Source organism: Akebia trifoliata, chromosome 2 (assembly GCF_017979445.1).
Source record: "Akebia trifoliata isolate Shusen 1 chromosome 2, ASM1797944v1, whole genome shotgun sequence".
Classification (NCBI taxonomy): domain Eukaryota; kingdom Viridiplantae; phylum Streptophyta; class Magnoliopsida; order Ranunculales; family Lardizabalaceae; genus Akebia; species Akebia trifoliata.
The window spans coordinates 3,752-23,985 of NC_141376.1; the positions used below are offsets into that span (position 1 = coordinate 3,752).

At 36.0% G+C, this 20,234-nt stretch overlaps 3 protein-coding genes across 3 annotated transcripts; 2 read left to right on the forward strand and 1 right to left on the reverse strand.

Annotated features, from left to right (window-relative positions):
• Positions 1–416: 416 nt before the first annotated feature.
• CLC-E (chloride channel E) lies at positions 417–7,883 on the forward strand. Its single transcript, XM_086418390.1, is given in 8 exon segments — positions 417–878; positions 1,009–1,438; positions 1,569–1,769; positions 2,091–2,557; positions 6,043–6,385; positions 6,388–6,605; positions 6,981–7,195; positions 7,293–7,883. Coding segments are annotated over 8 exon segments (2,253 nt in total). The 5' UTR covers positions 417–539; the 3' UTR covers positions 7,333–7,883.
• Positions 7,884–9,513: 1,630 nt separating this feature from the next.
• Positions 9,514–10,512, forward strand: LOC147408472 (uncharacterized). The gene has a single exon (XM_086418400.1). The coding sequence runs from the start codon at positions 9,699–9,701 to the stop codon at positions 10,299–10,301; it is 603 nt and encodes a 200-aa protein (XP_086274526.1). The 5' UTR covers positions 9,514–9,698; the 3' UTR covers positions 10,302–10,512.
• A 1,067-nt stretch (positions 10,513–11,579) lies between these two features.
• Positions 11,580–19,407, reverse strand: LOC147408473 (secondary thiamine-phosphate synthase enzyme). The gene is made up of 7 exons (XM_086418411.1): positions 19,121–19,407; positions 18,438–18,498; positions 18,235–18,329; positions 18,111–18,144; positions 12,556–12,610; positions 12,415–12,457; positions 11,580–11,859 (listed from the first exon to the last, which is right to left on the reverse strand). Exons 1-7 carry the CDS (start codon positions 19,292–19,294, stop codon positions 11,788–11,790), a joined length of 534 nt encoding a protein of 177 aa, XP_086274537.1. The 5' UTR covers positions 19,295–19,407; the 3' UTR covers positions 11,580–11,787.
• Positions 19,408–20,234: the final 827 nt, after the last annotated feature.

A 20,234-nucleotide genomic window follows, 5' to 3' on the forward strand; every position in this document is an offset into this window, starting at 1 on the left:
TGCATCTAGGGTCATTGGTAAAAAATAAAAAATAAAAGCATTTTCTATACAAAATTCAAATTTTAGGTGTATTTAATGCACTTTAACATGTGCCCTTAGGGCAAATGTTAATAAAAGTCATGTTGAAGATAGGAGGACATGTGGATCATAAAAAAGAGAGAAAAAAATGTTCATAACAAATAAAAACATCATCTTATGACATCCAAAAACATAATTTGATGTCAATGGGATGTAGACGAAATTCTAAAGAATTTGGAAAAATAATTGTTAAAAAAGATTTTATTTTTCACCGTTGAAATTTAATTTTTAATGAGTTTGGCCGACCATTTTCAACACCTTGGCTCAAGGAAAAAAAAGAGGGAAAATGATTTTTAATTTTTAATTTTTAATTTTTATATATTTTTTAATTGTCTCTCTCTCTCTCTCTCTCTCTCTCTCTCCAACCCTTCGATCTGTTGGCAACACGACAGACCGTATTCACTCATTCATTGGCGAAGGTGTGCATCCTAATCCCAATCCCAATCCCAATCCCGATCCCAATGAGTTTAGCCTCCTGCTGTTGCTGCTTCCCCAAATTGAAATTGGGTTCTTCTTCCAAATCCAAGGTGGTTGCTTCACTTCTGACATCTTTCTGCAAAACGAAGTTGGAGCCCTACACCATAAAATTATATTTTCAATGCCACCGTAGAAATTCGGTCATGTGTTTGAGGCGTCCCGATTCCATCAGTAAAGATAAGGAGGAGAAAGGTCAAAAACAACAACCAGTTATTTCTGTTGTTCACCAAGAAAAGGATAAGGAGAAGGAGAGTTTGGGAATCATAGCTGCCTGCCTTGTTGGACTCCTTACTGGCCTTAGCGTTGTACTCTTCAATTACACGGTGCGTCCTTTTCTTTTTTTACTTTTCTGCTCTTCGCCATCAGTAATCACTACCCACTGAAATGAATCCGTGAAGTAAATAAATAGAAAATTTCTTTGTTGAATCGCATTTGGTTGTTATGTTATGTTAGGTGCATGAAATACGAGATTTCTTCTGGGATGGAATTCCTTCTCGAGGTGCTTCGTGGTTGAGGGAAGAGTCCATCCAAGATAACTGGAAACGTGTCGTTTTAGTACCCGTTTGTGGGGGTGTTATGGTATCAATATTGAATACTCTCCGTGGCGCTCTGGACACCAACGACCACCCCCCTTCCCCACCATCAGCAATGCCAATCCTGCTTTCTAATATGAAGCCCGCATTGAGTCCCCTCTTGAAGACACTTGCTGCTTCCATCACCCTTGGCACTGGCAACTCTTTGGGACCTGAAGGTCCTAGCGTTGAAATCGGCACATCCGTAGCCAAGGGGATCAGTAATATATCTGATGTCACAAGGATTAATAATACTAATAAGAAAAGTCTCTCTCTTGTTGCTGCAGGATCAGCAGCTGGTATCTCATCAGGTTTGTATTAATTCCCCACACCCACACCCACACAACTGCTGCTGCTCTTCAATCCCCCACTCCTCCTTTTTATTATTATTAATAGCTATATAATTTTTGATTATCCATTCCTCTGCCCAACTTTTTCTAGGCTTCAACGCTGCTGTTGCTGGATGCTTTTTTGCTGTTGAATCTGTCTTATGGCCATCATCAGAAGATTCATCCCCATCACTTGCAAATACTACTTCAATGGTGATACTCAGTGCAGTAATAGCATCTGTGGTATCAGAAGTAGGTCTTGGTTCTGAACCAGCATTCAAGGTCCCCGAATATGATTTCCGAACTCCCAGCGGTACGCCTTTATTTATTTCTCCTCAATCTACCAAGCTTTAGATAGTGGAATCAAATTGTGTGGGAACTCAAGTCCAAGCTCGCTCAAACTCTATAAGTTACTTTGACAAGCCTTTTCTTTAGAAACTTATAAAAAAAATATGTATAGTGATTTGTTAGATCCTTTGTTTTTTCCAAGTATTTGCTTAAGGGTACTTAACTCAAGATATTTTTAATTAACTTGAACTTGTGATTCTTTTTCCTTTTTTTTTTAACATTAAATATATATATATATATATATATATATAACTGATATTGTTATTTTGATTAAATACATCTTCAGAACTTCCACTGTATCTTTTGCTGGGTATCCTATGCGGTTTGGTTTCATTAACCTTATCTAAATGCACATCATATGCAATTACGGTTGTTGATAATGTTCACAAGGCAATAGGGATACCAAAGGCTGTGTTTCCTGTACTGGGTGGCTTAGTTGTTGGGCTGATAGCATTAGCATATCCTGAGATTCTTTATTGGGGTTTTGAGAATGTTGACATTTTGTTGGAGTCTCGGCCACTTGTAAAAGGCCTCTCAGCCGATCTGTTGCTTCAGTTAGTAGGTGTTAAGATAGTAGCAACTTCCTTATGTCGGGCTTCTGGCCTAGTGGGGGGCTACTATGCCCCATCTCTCTTCATTGGTGCTGCAACGGGCATGGCATATGGGAAATTTGCTGGCTATGTGATGTCCCAGTCCAATCCTATATTTCATCTCTCATTCTTGGAAGTGGCATCACCTCAAGCATATGGCCTGGTACACTTCTGAGACAATTCTATTGTCAGTGTCTGGTAAATATATTTCATATTAGAAGTTAACTATTTTCAATACTCATTTATGTTGAGATTGAAGACATTATTTTCAAAAAAAAAATTCTACTGTACTTATTTTTGTTTCACATGTTTTCCCGTCTTATACTTTTAGTTAACATCTTTGAACAATATGCTTATCAATCTCATCCTATTTATGCACACCCTGAGACCTTGACACCTTGTGGAACATTTAACCTACTTCATTGAAGTTACATAGCTCAACTGCTATTTATCTTATATTGGGCTGAAGGTATTGAATTTTGATTTCGTTCATTTCAATCTGTATGGAAATAATTAAATTTTCATGAATTTTTTTGGAACTGATGGAAATACCAAGGAAAATGTCATTGAAACTATAGGAAATGTTAAAATAGATATGAAAACACACTAATAAGTCATGAACTATAATAAACAACCATATGGAGTGTGAAAATAAATATCAATAGCATCCTGCTACATGTTGGAGCATGTACTTGAGGGCTTGATAGCCGAAAACAACTATATTCTATATAGAAATAAGAATGAGAATGCCATGTTAACTAATAAGTACTACAAGGTGTTCCAAGGCAAGGAGAGCAACTCCCAAACAGTGTACATGGAGATTTTAGGGCTGTTATTTTTTTTGGCTAAGTTAAGTAAGGATTCCGTTGGGTTCTCTTTCAAGGACTTTGTATTTAGATGGGATAACATTTGTAACTAGTAGGTTTTCCTTTTTTCTTTTTCTATTTTTTTGCTTTTCGGCTTGGGGGCTCTCTCGGCCTCCTTTCTCCTTTTCTCTTTCTCATTGTAGCAGAAGCTCTTGGTAGGTTGATTGCTAAGGCAGGTTCAAATGGGGATCTCTCACATCTCCAATTTGCAGATGATTTGCTGGTATTTACAAAAGACTCGCATAGGTAGTTGGGTGTCTTAAGTGGGGTTTTTGTGGGTTTGAGGCAATCTTGGGCTTAGCCATTAATTTCCGCAAAAGTAAGGTGTTCATGATTGGTAATCTGCACAATTCTGAGTTCCTGGGTGCCACTCTTGGATGCTCGGTGGGGGCACTTCCTACTAATTATTTGGGGTTGCCTATAGGCGCCCCAGCTAGGAGCAAGATAATATGGGATCCGGTTCTAGAAGAAGTCGAAAGGAAGTTGGCTTCGTGGAAGACAAGGTATTTGTCCAAAGGGAGTAACCTTAATCAAAAGCTCGTTAGCATCCATTCTTATCTACTACTTGTCACTGTTTCATATCCCAAGAAGCGTGGAGATGAGGTTAGATAAAATATTTCGAAATCTCTTATGGCATAGAGAGGGGAAGAGAGTTTCATCTTGTCAATTGGAAGAAGATTTGTATGCCGAAAGATATAGGGGGTTTGGGCATCAAGAGGTTGGGGATAATGAACACTACTTTATTAGGAAAGTGGCTATGGTGATTTGGGATGGAGGAGAACAATTTGTGGAGAAAGGTGATTGCCTCAAAATTCGGAGTGGAAGAAGGGAATTGGGATAGCAAGGCTCATCGAGCTCCTTTTGGATGTGGTATTTGGAAAGGAGTAATTTCTCACCTACCGACGTTCAATGAAATTGTAAGAATGAAGGTTGGAAATGGATGGCGGACTAAATTTTGGGAAGACACGTGGTGTTTGGATATGCCCCTAGCAACTCTATTTCCAGAGTTCTATGGGTTGTCTAATAAAAAAGGACTACCGGTGGCTTCTTTCAATTCGAGAGATGGAGACGGGTGGGCGTGGGACTTTGGATTTAGAAGGAAGTGACTCCATTACTCAATAGCTTGGAGGGGAAGGAGTTACGGACTGAATTTGAAAACTCGAGAGTGTGGCTTGGAGGAAAGGAAGGGGTTTTCACTGTCACATCTTTCTATTCTCGTCTAGTAGATCAAAATTTGCAAACATTCCCGGTGTCTTCGATTTAGAGGACAAGGATACCCTCAAGAGTGGCTTTCTTTGCTTGGTGTGCATCTTTGGGAAAAATCTTAACTATGGACCAATGCATGAGACGGGGGGTAATGGGTCCAAACATTTTTCTCTATGCCTATGGAGTGAGGAAACCACAAGCCACGTCTTGATCCATTGCATCGTGGCAAACAAGATTTTGAATCACTTTTTTCAACTCTTTGGGGTGGTAGGGCGTATGCCATTTTCGGTCATTAATACGTTCGAATCTTGGGGTTCGTGGGGCAAGCCATTTTGTGATGCTAAAAGAATTTTGTGGAGAATCAATCCTTTCACAATTTGTTGGGGAATTTGGTTGGAGTGCAAAAAAAGAAAAAAAAAAAAGTACTACATTTACATATTTTGTACATTTTCTTTATTTTATATATATATATATATATATATATATATATATATATATATGAATATGCTTCCTAGAACATGGATGATTTTATAAATAAGTTTATGAACACGTTAATATGCTTAAAATACATCAAATAAGATGATATGTTAATACCTACTTAATTATAATTTGTTTATACTAATGTATAATTTATAATTTTTTTTATTTTTTATGTAAAATTTGTCATTCTTTTAAGAATATATTTTTTAAATATAAGAAAAGGAATATGTCAGATGAATTTTATCATATATCCAAATATTTTTTCCCTGAAATCATGTATTTTTTATTCCTGAAATTTATTTATTTCAATCAAAATTTACTATTTAGCAAAATATTTCTCAAAATGATTAGTAATTTCCACTGAAATATATAAAAAAGGAAACTGGCGATTAAATTTCGTGTTGAGCCTTGTGAAAATTGAAATATTTCATGGAAATATGTTGAAATTTAGCCCTATGCATTTTACTTTATTTTGCCTCTATGCATCAATTTAGTCCTTACTTCATTCAAAGTTTCTTGCTGTGAAATGCTGCTGCCATTGTCATTATAATGGTGATAGAAATATATAAAAAAGGAAACTGTCAATTAAATTTCGTGTTGAGCCTTGTGAAAATTGAAATATTTCATGGAAATATGTTGAAATTTAGCCCTATGCATTTTACTTTATTTTGCCTCCATGCATCAATTTAGTCCTTACTTCATTCAAAGTTTATTGCTGTGAAATGCTGCTGCCATTGTCATTATAATGGTGATAGAAATAAGTTATACATCTGGATGTTGAACTCTAAAATTGTTGAACCGTGAAAATAGACCTACTGCTTTTCAACTAGAAACTACTTCCTTTAGATACACAACATTCTTTGGATTTCTCTCTTTTTACCAACTTCAGTTTACTTCTTTGCAAGGAATCAGTCCATGTAAACCAGCCAAACCTTCTGTTAATTAAGTTTAAATCCCAAAGCACCTTAATGAGCTATTCTAGCATTTGGAGCCATAGCCCTCATGATGCTGTTGACATTAGTTTCCATATATCTGAACTTTAACTGAAATTTTGGTATGCTTTATTACCGCTGAGATAAAGAGATTCCCTGTGCAGGTGGGGATGGCTGCTACTTTAGCAGGGGTATGTCAGGTACCTCTCACTGCAGTTCTGCTTCTCTTTGAACTGACACAGGACTATCGCATAGTTCTGCCACTACTGGGAGCTGTTGGGCTGTCATCATTGATTGCGTCTGGTCAGACAAGTAAAAGGGATGTTGGAAATAAAACGACATCTTTAGGATCAAAGGGCTGTAACAGTCAACAACCTAGAAGACTTTTCTTTAACTCAAGTGTGCTATCTTCTCATTCTGCTCTTGTTGCAGAAGTTTCTAATTCAACTGACTTGTGCGAACTTGAGATTTCACCTTGTGTAGATGATGACTCTTGTACAGAGCTCAAAATTTGGAAGAGAGGATTTTGGTTTCAGAAGCCATGCGAACAAGATATGTGACTGTCCTGATGAGCACGTTGCTGACAGAAGCAGTTACTCTCATGCTTGCAGAGAAGCAGTCTTGTGCAGTAATAGTTGACAATGAAAACTTTCTGATAGGTTTCCTGACACTTGGAGACATTCAAGAGTTCAGCAAATTAGCAAAAGATGGAAGTTTGCAAACTGAGGTAAAATACCCCACATCCAATGTATCAAGACCCAAATCGGCTCTGAAGTCATCTTCTGATTATGAATTTGACATAAAACAAGGAAATTACTAACATAGCAACTAAGCCTGGTTAACCAAAACTAATTCATCAAACAGTGTGACAAAAAAAATGAATTTAGGGTGATTCTTCAGGCTTTTGCATTCTTTAAACTTGGTTGAGCCATGGAAAATTACATTGTCATATATTAAGACCAGAGCAGTGTCAATTTAGGTACTGTGAACAAGGATGTCGCCAAACGAATTTGGAGTCTTTATGTGTCATGTATTATTTTACGAAATACATGTCAACTTCATTTTACATACCTGTGTGTTCTTAACTAAATTGGCTTATCAGGTAGAGAAGTTTCAAGTTTCTGAAATGTGCCAAGTGAGTAGTGAAAAATGTCGAGTATCATGGACAGCAACACCAGACATGAATCTCCTTTCTGCACAAAATATTATGAATAAACATGGTGTATCCCAACTTCCAGTTGTTTCAGAACATGTTGAAGGCTGCAGAGGATACCCAGTTGGTCTCTTAGACAAGGAGTGTATCAGTCTCACTTGCAGGTAGTTTTACTACTTTACCTATTTTTCGAAAATCGTATATATTATCATGCTCCCCTTTTTTAAACAACATCTTTGCTTTTCCTCACGTTTTATCCAGAGCTATAGCAACCCAACAATTCCTCAGCTTGTACTCTTAACTGAAAGGGCACGAGAAAGAAGTACATGCAAACTATTCATGCTAATTTTTTCATAGGTAAACCTGGATAACCTGTCTACATTGAAACACTTAGGGGTGGTGTCTAAAGGATTTTCAGAAATTGTGTGTGTTCCAAATGCCCTCGACCTGATATTGGGTCAACCAGCTTAAAGATGAGACCAGCATAACCTCCTTAATGGGTGAGGAGTTATTGAAGGACACACTTCTAGGTTTATGTGCTTGATTACAGATTCGATGCTACTGAAGCAGGCCTTTGTGACGCTTTTCTTCTCTACTGAAATCTCAAAAGCGTATCCATCATTCTTAGCATGAAGTCGTGAAACGTCATTCTCAAGGAGCATTCATTGTTTACTCTTGACCTTGAAATGATGCTTTATCTCGTGCCACTTTGTCATTGTGAAAACATCCAACTATTCCAATTCTGTACAGTTGTTTCTTCTTCTTTTTTCTATTATCTATGTCTTCGCTCATATTCAAAATGCTTGTATTGGTTTGGAAATGTCTTCGCTGATATGTGTATTTTTCTGTTCATTTTGCTTGCTTTTACTCTTCAACTGGAAGGATTACTGGCTACAGCATAAATGAAGCTTATAATTAGACTAATGATAATTTGACGCTCTCTTTTAAAATGCCCTTCATGCACTCCCTAGTCAGGTAGTTACAGAACCATAAATATTTTTCTTGTGTATCCGAAGCAAAGGATCTACGGTTCTGTGATGGGGGCATTTGAAAAAAGAGCATCCAATTATCATGACTCTATTATTTTATTAGTCTCTTAATTGGAAATTCAAAACATTTTTAGTTCGCTATAGCTCCAAACAGGCAAACAAACTGATTCAAACCCAAGAAATGTTCAAAAACCTTTTTATATTTCTTGTGGGGTCTACGTCTACACAAAGTCTTACATCTTCTTATAAACCTTTTTATATTTCATTTTAAAGGAAGAAAATAAAAAGACAAACCAATTTTTACTATTAGATTTAAATTTTGATTTACGAGTTCAATGACCATCCAAAAGTATGTGATGAGAATTTTTTTTTTCCATACCTACTTTAAGTTTAAACCATAATTTTAAAACTTGACTTGAATGTCAATCGAGTCGAGATAAATAAAAAATTTAGGAGACGGTCAAATCAAATTAAAATATTTAAGTACTTTTATGAAATATTGTTTGCTTTTTCTCTTACAATCAATTATTGTAAGATTTATTATTCTTATTCAATCTTAAGATCTAAATGACGACAATTTTTGTGTAGACAAGGGATTTTAGGAGAGGTTGAAGTGAATCCATTATAACAATTAGGAAATATAATCCCTTCTAGATTTTGGTGGAACCTTCCAAGTTATTTTATTATTATTTTTAGATAAGTAAAGTGGTAGATAGAAGTTAGAAGTGAATCCATTATAACAATTAGGAAATATAATCCCTTCTAGGTTTTGGTGGAACCTTCCAAGCTATTTTATTATTATTTTTAGATAAGTAAAGTGGTAGATAGAAGCGAGGGAGGAAAATACGACGTAGGAGATCAAAATCATATAATAGAGAAGTGGAGAAATGTAGTTAATAACCGCATACGTTCATCCATTGTTCTTTTGACCTCATTCCGTGCGTTAATCATGGACATTAATATACATCCCAAAATATCGGTTGACGTTACGTCACGTCACAATGGTGAGATTGAGATGCACGCAGTTAGAGATGACTCCTTATCTCACACTACGTGCTTAGCTTAGCTACGTGGAGTAGTCAAGATCCGTCCATGTAATAGCAGCTGCACGCGTTTTCTTTAGTTTTGACTTTTGACCTTTAATCCCCATCCAGAGCCAACACAAGTACAGAACATTCCACAATGTTCATTTAAATTATAATATATATTATTATTATTCTATTACGATGAGATGGTGGTTAAAAGAAAGAGTTAACGAAAACACGGAGTATGAAGATTAAATGAAGACCCATTCGCATTGCTAGCTTAGCTTAACTTAACTATGACCGTGACCGACACAACCAATATAATTAGGTACCCCGCGGCCCCACACATCATCGCATCGATTACCACACGAACCTCACCTTATATGTGAAGCTTCTAGGACGCGTAAAACCTTGAGAGCTGCGAACCAACTAGCAAATAGACACCGCCCACCGAATAGATATATATATGTATATAAATACAATGTTCTCTCTTTAATTGATAATTTGTTCTACTTTCAAAAGCTTATTACAAAGAACGAACAGACCACCCCAATATTATTTTTGTCTACCCTACCTTCTTTCTTATTGTTATACAACTACTAGCTACTAATTATACAAGTTCAATCTTGTTTAATTAATTCTTCCCAACAGAAATGAAAAGTGAAGTTAGTTCTTCTTCTGCTTCCTTGGAGAATATTGATTCTGATGATTGTAGTAGACGACCTACAGAAGGTTCAGGTTGGTCTCCAAAGTCTGCCTTTCTGAGATTAAGCAGGAAATTATCTCCCCCAAGCCCCAAGAAGACAGAGCAGCAGCGTAGTCTTTCCATCGTCCCCCAAATCAGTGAACTGGAACATGTATTCGACTACTTCGATGAGGATGGAGATGGAAAAATCTCAGCTGCGGAGTTGCAGAGTTGCCTGAGAGGCATTGGAGGCGAGTTGTCGTTAGCGGAGGCAGAAGATGCGGTGGCATTGATAGACTCGGATGGTGACGGATTGTTGGGTTTGGATGATTTCGGAAAATTGATGGAAGCAAATGGAGAGGAGGAGAAGAAGAGGGATCTAAGAGAGGCATTTGGGATGTATGAGATGGAGGGATCAGGGTACATAACCCCAAAGAGTTTGAAGATGATGCTGAGTCGACTGGGTGAGTCCAAGACGATTCAAGATTGTAAGTCCATTATTCGTCTCTTCGACCTCAACAGTGATGGTGTCCTCAGCTTCGAGGAATTCAGAGTTATGATGATGACTTGATTCATTCCTCCCCTCCCCTCCACTCCACTCCACATATGCATATACATACGATACGGACATACATATATGTTTCGAATAAATTCTCCTTTACTGTGTTGGTTAATTATTATTTCATTGGATTTAATTAATTTGTATTTACAGTTACAGATTAGGTAGATTTGTATTTGTACATTTTTTGTTTTTGTGAAGAAGATTTTCCTCATTTCTCCTATTCCTCCTCTTCTCTAAACATTTGAGCATCTGTGCTTAATTAAACTCCTAATATTTAAGCATTGTCTGTGACTAAGAAACCGAGTTAACTTGGTCTGATTAAAATGGGATCAATAATGACTTTGCAATTCAGGTTGAATATTATTGACATTTAACCGTGTCTGTGAGTGGTAATATCACGATCTGGGTTCAAAACATGGTTTCAAAACACAGTTTGACATCTCATTCGTGTACGAGTTGTCTCAGACGAGACAACTCAACTTGTACATGATGAGATAAACCATTTAACTTGGTTTAGAATTATTTATCTATATAAAAATAAAAATAATTTTTATTATTATAAAATAAGTTAGATTATTATTTTTATTTATATAATAAATATTTAAATCTTTAAAAATTAACTCTTTTAATTAAAACATACAAAATCCCAATTGATTAGGACGAATTTTCCTGACTCTGGCTGAGATAAACTTGTCCAAGATTTTTCAAAATATTGTCCAAGTCATCTCGTTTATCATAGTGAGTGACATGCCTTGTCCATTTATCTCTTTCACGGACAATACTGAGATGATTCGGACATGTCATCTGAGTCTTGGACGAGATTTAAAACCATGATTCAAAATCATATCTTTGACAACTAATGTCGTTTGCCCAGCCAAAAACACAGAATTGCTAATACAGTGAATGGTATAATTCCATACATTCTGACGCAAACCATGTAAGGGTAATTGGTAAAAGCAACGGATGAAATATAGATGGACCAACAATGGCATGCATCCCTGCACATAGAGGTGTCAAACCAGAAGAGAGGAGATTGGATAAAAAGCATGTTATAGAATTCCTCACAAACACAACTTCAGGAATTGCAAATTGTTTAATCTCTCTCCTACGTAATTAGATGATAAATCAGCAATCAATCAATAGCACATTCATCTTTTCGACAAGGAGATTTAGTATGGTAATTGAAATATTTTACATCTCACAATATTTTTTCTGGATGGGTAAAAGCCTTGTTAATAACCTCAAATTCAATTTCAAAACCACCCCATCACATTCAACGAACACAGGTAAAGAAAATTCGCATTTTTCTTGACAAAGGCCTATGAATTATGGTGGCTAGTACAAACCTTATACACGAAAAAAAAAAAAAAAGATCAACTTATCACTTAGCGGCTCCACAGGCACGTCTTTATAAATGCATTTGAACCAGTATGTAAAGTATATTCTCACATATAAACATATAAAATAAAATAAAAAACCAAATAGGCTATATCCTTCACACTCCATTAAGAGTGACCACGATCTTGCGAGGAGTTGCATAATCACGGTGCTCACAGAGCCATATTCCCTGAATCAAAAGAAAAGAAAAAACACCTATTAAGAGGGGGCTATTTCTCATCCGCAAAAATGTTGTCTCCTGCATCTCATACCCAATTCAGCACCCACAGAATTGTTGCTTGGTGTAGTGCTAGTGCAAAAGGTAATCCAACCTCTTGATGGACCATTGCAAAAAACCCATACCAAATCAATCATCTAAACCCTTTAATCAAAAGCTAAATGTTGGGAAACCAGAGGAGACGAAAAAAATCAAGAAGAAGGTCTAGATGTGGGGTTGTCATTAAACAACGACTGTCCATATCGATGAATCACAGGGCCATGAGTACAAGAACCCACCCCCCTGCATATCCATGGTTCTTAAATAGAAGATAAAGGTATTCCACTTTAATAGCAAGTGGGATGTGGGTGTCAAACAAGGCCAATAGGCAACTGTTTTTTAATATTATCTGGGATAAAAAATGACCATTAGATTGTCACCCTTCATCTGAAACGGTGACTGAGACTGTTTCCATGGGTAGAATACAAGGCCTTCAGTTATTTTCAAAGTACCCAAAATGCTAGTTACCTGCCAAGTTCCCATATTGAGACGACCATCGGTAATTGGAACACTGCACACATAAACATCAGTTTACTGGTAAAATGGGAAAAGGAATTGGAAACAAATGAGATGCTTTAATTAAAAATATGAGTAAGAGGAGATCCACACGTGAGGGTGCAGCCAAACATTGATGATTTAATGTGTGCCGGCATGTCATCAGGACCTGCAAGAATGGCACTCACCAAATTCAAAATTAGCACTAAGGTGAGCTTGCAAAATAAATACAAGAAGCAAGTTCTTTTATGGAAACGACAGTTGCTTGTTCATTTTAACAAAATGTTCCTTCTTGTATGGCATTGCAGCGCAGACCACATCTTGGTGTTACAAGATTTTATTCTCCCTCTCAAAAGCATGAATCCAAAGATGGGCAGTCAGCTCTTTTTCACAGCGAACCAATCTCTAAATTCTATTGATTTTGCTTGTTCATCTACTCAACTTTAGAATTATAAGGGTAGGGTAGAAATACTAAGGTACAGAAATTTAATAGCAAAATTCGTTAGCCCTTGTATCTTAACTTCACAACGAAGAATTGTTTTCTTTTTCTTTCTCTATTTTTTTTTTTTTTTTAATTTAAGATCCAATGAAGAATCAACGAGGATCTTTGAAAATTGGGGACAGCTAGCAAAGATGGTGGGGCATATGAATCCCACAAATATACGTGCAAGGTAGGAGTGATGCATTCAATCTTTCTTGTACCACGGTTTTGTGGAGCCTAATAGTACCGCTCAGCAAGGAGTATTATTCATCACTTCACAGTGCTTGTCCAATCAAATTTGGTGTTGAGCTCATCTGGGGGCTTGGGGCCCCCTTTCTTGGAAGGTGGGGGGTTCAGTGGCAGACCCCCCGAAAGAAGTTTCCTAACGGCATTGTCGTAATTTCACTGGTATTATGTAAAATCCTAATTATGTTTTCTTGGGGTGTATATATAGATATATATATATAACTCTTTTCAATGAAAGGGTATAATCTGTAACTGAGAATTTTTTCTTCATAGTGGAATCAATGTGATTCATGGACATACCTCAATCTTGATGGAACCACGCAAAAATCTGTGTTTTCTTTGTGTTTGCATCTTGTTCTTTCTTTTCTTTCTTTATGGTTATTGGATTGATTTCTCTATATCCCCCCTACTCTTTCCCCGTCAACACAAAAACTCAACCACCCAGTTTACAGTTTGAAAAATTCGAGAACTAGGTCGGGTGGTTCGTCACACAAATCACAAGGTGTGTGAGAAAAAGCAAAAAAAATGTCACACAATTGCCAAAGGTTCTTTTATAAAAGTTTGAGATGCAATTCTCATTGATTTTGGTTGACTGAAGTGGCATTAAGATGCTTTACAAAGAATGTTAGGGAATTAAGAGACATGTTCACAATCGAGCATAACAAAGACAAGGACGTTGAGATGGATGAATGGAAAGACAAAAAAGATAAAATTAGCAAAGAACGCAATCTTGAGAATGTAGAAATAGCCCAAATATGTGATACGCTAAGGAAAAATAGGTTGGCTTGATCATGTACAACAAAGACTGACAACAATCTCAGTTAGAAGGAACTTAAGGTTCTAAAACAATGCAAGGATGACCAAAAAAGACATGGATTGAGGTAATAAAAGCAGATGATGAAGGGCAGTGATGTTTATGATAAAGAAAGACTAATAGGTAATTGAAGTAAAAATTCTAAAAACAAGCACAATCACACTAATAAATTCCCTTGAATGTTAGAACGAAGGGATGCTAATGGAAGATTGAACTTCCTCTAGCTTAGGGTTTCAGTCCAATATTCAATGAGACTTTCTATTTAATTTTTGAAGGCCAAATCAACAATAAAATTCATCAACTTATTAGAATCAACCATAAAATGAAACAAAATCAGATTGAGTTAAGGAATTTTATGGTGTAGGTTAGGGAATTAGATGATAAGATAGGTTAGGGAAATTGGGGAATAATTTGAACAGGATGTCTAGGGTTGATAATAGGGGCAGGATATAGATTATGGGAGGTTTAAAATGGTTTGCAAACAGGACCAGCAGGGTTGTAGGCTGAAATCAGGGTTGAATGGTTTGTTTAGGGGATGGAAAATGTGGCTGCAGTGGTATTTAGCAGATCTGAATTTTTTTTTGCAGCAGTATGAGTTCTTACAAGGGTGGCTTGGATTGGGTTTTAGGAAATTAATGAGGCTGTAGGGATGGTGCAGCTTAGTTTAAAATTTCTAATAGTATTTGCCGCAGGTTTTGTGTAGAGGAGTTCTAGGGGTCAAACTTATATTGGTTGGGATAGGGTTTGATGGGCAAAGCAAGGTGTAATGTTAAGATAAAGAGAAAAATAAGGAAAAGAGAAGGAGATGAGATAGAGAAAAGCTAAGTGATTTCTTACCTTGGAATCACAGCAAAGGTCATTGATCGAGTTCTTGGCTTCACACCAAGGCAATCATGGCTTCACACCATGGAGAGTTCTCTTAGAGAAACCTGTAAATTTTTACTCAAAAGCTCCTAATCATTAAAATATGGAATAATGTCTTTACAACTATTTATATAAGACTCAAAACCATAATCTAATCCCAACCATACAATTAATATAACAAGGTCCAATGGCTGGGAATAGAACTTAAATATAACGAAAGAAAAAATGCCATCTATATTCCAATCCTGTAACTTTATCTCCCTTGAATTTTCAACCTATGAAAACTCACTAGAAAGACGTGATAAAATTACCAAATTGCCCCTAAACATATATACTATAATCATGGACTAAGAAAAGATAAAAATAAACTCAAATACTAGCCCTAATCACTAAAATAGACCCTTTTAAACATTAAACTAAATATAACATAAAATCTAACTAATGGACCAATGAAAAAGGCCAATAATCTTAGATGTCCTTGTCAACAGATTTGAATACTATTGAATAAATAGAAGATCTAGATTTAAATAGAATTCAATGGAGGGATATGATAAATTCAGCCAACCTAAATCTTTAATGATGATGATGATGAGGTGACCTCAGCATGATGTTTATGAGTTGAGAAAAGAAAAAGGGAAAGGAAGAGGGAACAAGGGGAAAGAAAATTTTTGACTTCCTACAAAAGCACCAAGTTTTGCATACATTTTCAGAGCAGATATTGATGCCTAAGTAGATCATGTAAATTGAGAGGAAAAAGATAGAGAAGGGAAGAGCAAAGGAGAAAACCACACCTCTCTTGAAAATGGGCAGTGAATAAGAATATGATCACTAACCTTATACCTCTCAAAAAAATTTGATTAGTCGATTTCCCACTCGATTTACAAAGATAACATAAATAGGCTAAAGAAATATCTCCTACCATGAGCATGTCCATTGTAAAAGTCTTACCAAGGAATGCTAACCAAATAAAGAAAGAGATCTTCGATGGCACTTTTAGTCCTCAAACGGCAATTTCCGGAAAGGAATGTTGGTTCAAGGAATTCGACGAATTATAAAACAAATTGACAGAAAAAAAAAATGCATTATCTTTGGTAACGTCCCCAATACGAATGCCCTTCCCAAAGAATCAACCTGAGGTTGAGATATAGTACCAATTAATCTAGACATTTCTTGAATTTTCCAACCATTGAAACTTCTTTTGAAACCAAATAGCCATGCAATTTGATTCTTGGTTTGAACCATGGATTCCTTGATCGAATACTGTTCTTTCTGGGATACGTTAAAAAGGCTGGGAAATAAATTATTGAGGGAAAGAGCTCCACACCAAATATATTTCCAAAATCATACTCTAGATCCCGACTCTATCTTGAAAACAGCCATTTTCCTAAACTCCGGAAAAATGTTGCAAAAGTCTTTCCAAAGGCTGCACCCATAATTGTAGATTCATCATCCCTAACTTTCGAATACCAAGGCCTCCATTTATTTTAGGATGACAAATCTGAATCCACTTAATGAGATGTAATTTCTTATTCCTTTCTTTATCATTCCATAAGAAATTCCTAATCATTTTCTCAATGCAAATCACAACACTTCTAAGCATAGTGAACAAATATAAGAAATAGATTGGGACAATTAAGAAAGTACTATTGATTAAAGTCACTTTCCCTCCTTTTGAGAGGTACTTTGAGTTTCAAAACGGTATTCTTTTTCCTAAGCGCTCAATGATTGGGTCCCAAATGGATTTGCTTTTATAAGAGGCACCCAGGAAAAGGCCTAAGTAAGAAGATGGGAGGGATTCAACTTGGCATCCAAATAAACCCACAAGGCAAGACGTGATCGTGGTTGGACCAACCCCAAAGATCTCTCTCTTTCCTATGTTTATTTTAAGCCTCAAAGTTGCATCAAAACAGACCAACAACACTTGAGAAACTTTATATGATAGGTGGATTCTTACCAAAAAAAATAAAAATTGATGAGTATCATCCACAAATGGTAAGCATGAAACCGATGATTGTGTCACCTTTTGATCCTACTTTAAATCCTGATAATGCTCCAATGTTAACAAACCTTCTCAAAATTTGGCTTAAAGCTTCAGTCACTATGGTAATGAATCTCCTTCTATTTGACCCCTTAACTCTTAAAGTATTCTACTGAGCTCTCATTCATCAAAATGGAAAAGGATGTTGAAGAAAAATTTCATTATCCATCCAATCCATCTTTCCCCAAAGCCCATATGCCTCATCATATACTTCAGACATTCCCAATTAACATGATCTACGCTTTATCCATGTCTAACACCACGCCCGAAATCCCTTTCTTCAGTCTAGAGTCAATGCATTCATTGGCAATCATCACTACATCTAGAATTTGCCGACCTTCAACACCAAATGCAAGACTCAATTGATCAACTTTCTTCGTTGCATCACACAACACATTTACATGAATAAGATATAGTTATTCATGGTGAAAATCCATAGAGCTTTCTTCAAAATAATGTTTTGCCTCCTAGATTTAATTTTCCCTTTTCTCCATAGTAACTGCATTATTTTCTCCCACTGATTTGTTATTAACTTTTCTAAGAGAAACAAACTAGTAGAACACAACGAAAAGTTGAGCTACTTGTAAAGAAAGAATTTTAATAAGGGTGCCGAGTGACTAAAGATACTCCAGATAAAGGTCCAAAAAATCTCAAGACCATCCTTATGAAATACCAATTTCCTGGAAACTGCTGCTACTATTAAATTAGAGGTAATTATCTTGAAGAAAGCAAAAACCTAGACCACCATCTACCCTAAAAAAAACGACAAACTTAATGATGCGATAGAGAGAAAAGCAATCCCACAAGATGATAAACTTCTTTTCAAAAGTTTCATGCTAAGTAAAAAAAAAACCTATCTAAGGGACTCCTTGTGAAAAACCATTTTAGGCACTTTGAAATTAAAACTGCCCTTTCTTACAGTTGCTTCAAACTGCTCTCAACAATAGAAATAATGGAACATAAGCCTTGATTAATTCATCCTACCTCAACTGACTCAAATATAAACTTCAGAAGTAAATTTGCTTTGGATAACCTACTAAAAGTTTGACGGAAATTGTCATGTATCGGAAGGAGGGCTACCGAATGCATCTCAGATTAAAGAAGAACAGTGAGAAACAGGCATTAAAACAAGATAACATTCTAACTAAACTTGAATGAGCCGAGTCAAACGCATACTGTCCCTTGAACAATTTTAACAGAGAACACACAGGTGTTCCTACACTAACCTTCTAGTGTGTGCTTCCAGGGTGCGGACCGTCCCTGAAAAAATACATATCAAAATACCAAATCAAACCCTTCCTTGTATCAAAATCACTCACTCATACCAAATGAGGATGAAAACATACTAACCTCCGGAACTATTTTGTTGAGGAATGTCTCAGTGTCATCCCGAACATCTGAATCGTAATTCTCGTTTATAGTCAGGGAAGCACTTGTATGTTGCACTGAAAGTGAGGAGACAAAAGAAGTGTGCTTCAGAAAACATGCTGTATCAGATCATGGCCTCGTGGGCATAATAAGGAATGTCAAGAAACCTGAATTTGGACACTTACAGAAAAAATTTGCAAGGCCACATTTGAATCCTGACAAGTCTTGTTCAATTTCCTTCAGAATCTAATTTAAGAATCATCAACCATGCAGAACGGGAGCAAGAACAAAAAAAAGTTATTGTGTGAGTGCACGATCTTCTTTGGAATCTAATATGTGCCACAAAGAACCGTCAAATAAGTGGTGTGGCATGGTAATATGGCATGTTAAATTATTCAATTAAAAAAATGAACAAAGAAGAAAGAAAATCGACATTCATCCTAGATCAATTCAAACGTGATCATCCTCTGAAACCAAAGTAGTAGTATTTTTTGTTATCAATTGCTTAACATCTATGATTCAAGCCATACTTCCCTTCTATAATAGAAAACCCTAGATTAACCACAAAATAAAATCATATCATACATGTAAATAAAAACCAATACGACCCAAGACTGAGATCACTGTTTGGTGGGACAAAAATTATCAGAATCCATAACATGTTAGCTCAATTAGGGAAAAAAGAAGAAAACCTTCTTTTTTATGAATCATCTGTAGTGTACAGACCCAAGGCAAGGCGGCGATCTCCAAAACCCATCCCGCACAAGTCATAACTCGATTTATATATATAAAGACAACCAAAATTTAAGAAACTCATAAAGCAAAGCATGGTCTCGTAGACTTGGATTTGTTTGTTGTTGAATTTTACCTTTGGGGTGATGAGATGGCAGCCTCGTTTCTGAGGAGGAAGAGCGATGGTCTTCTGAGCCCACTTGGGTGCAGCCATTGTATTCGGTCTTTCAAATGTCGTTGGGTTGTTCAACTGCGATTTTACCACACGAGCAAAAGGCTTCGCACAGAAGAACACTGATGAGGCTTGCATCGCATGTGTATTAAACCAAACCACCTAACTTAATTTTCTAACCTCACCGAAGTAGCAAAATAAAACAAAAAGCATGAACCAACTATCGTCCTTATCATATGCTAACCGGTTATCTTCGCATACGACATTGCTCTTTATTTTTTATTTTCGTGGTTTAGATACGATCTTCGTTCTGTTTTGGAAAAATTACTTGAAGCGCCCTGGCGGAGGGATTTATTTTTAAATAGTCCATAAATTTTGAGAATAGTTCATTTAGTACTTTTCTTTTCTTAAGAATCTCTAAATATATCTCCCTCGTTTCTCACGATTGAATGTCTTAATCGTTAGAATTCATTGTCTTCAAATATAAAAAAAATTGGTTTCGGCATCTCAATCGAGTTTTGAAGACTTCATTTCATAAAAAATGATTTAAAAAAGAAAAAATTATTTTCAAAGATTTATTTTTCTTAATTTTTGGATGAAAAACAATCAAGAATGATTCTTTTAGGTTGAAATCATTTAAACAATTTGTTATCTCAAATTTTTAGTCGATCTAAAAATTCACCAATAAATAAAAAGTGGTAAACTCCACAATCCACAATAAATAATGGTGAGTTCGATAGTAAAAATCGTGAACTCTATACAAAATAAAAAAGAATCGTGTTAGACAATTAACAAAAAGTGGTCAACTTCACAGTAAATAATAAATTTTTTTTTTTTTAAAGCAGTGAATTCGTCAATAATGAGGGATCAATAAAAAAATAAAAAGTTTATTAAATGTCTCATCAAGTTATCGTGCAAAACTTAGGACAATTTAGAAATAAATCCATCTACTAGTGTTCTTTAAGTAATTTTCCCTTTTATTTTTTATGATTGATTTTTTGCTACAGCCCAACAATTGATTGACATATGACGCAAATGATGTAAGCAATAAAGATAAATTTTCTCTCTCCAACTCGCA

What these genes read in the sequence shown, in the direction of transcription:
- LOC147408472 (XM_086418400.1), top strand. Translation starts at nt 9,699, where the DNA reads ATGAAAAGTGAAGTTAGTTCTTCTTCTGCTTCCTTGGAGAATATTGAT.
- LOC147408473 (XM_086418411.1), bottom strand. Translation starts at nt 19,294, where the DNA reads ATGCAAGCCTCATCAGTGTTCTTCTGTGCGAAGCCTTTTGCTCGTGTG. An exon ending in GCCATCTCATCACCCCAAAG is followed by an intron (nt 18,499 to 19,120) that starts GTAAAATTCAAC and finishes TTCTTAAATTAG; the next exon opens with ATTCTGAAGGAAATTGAACA. An exon ending in TCAACAAAATAGTTCCGGAG is followed by an intron (nt 18,145 to 18,234) that starts GTTAGTATGTTT and finishes GTATTTTTTCAG; the next exon opens with GGACGGTCCGCACCCTGGAA.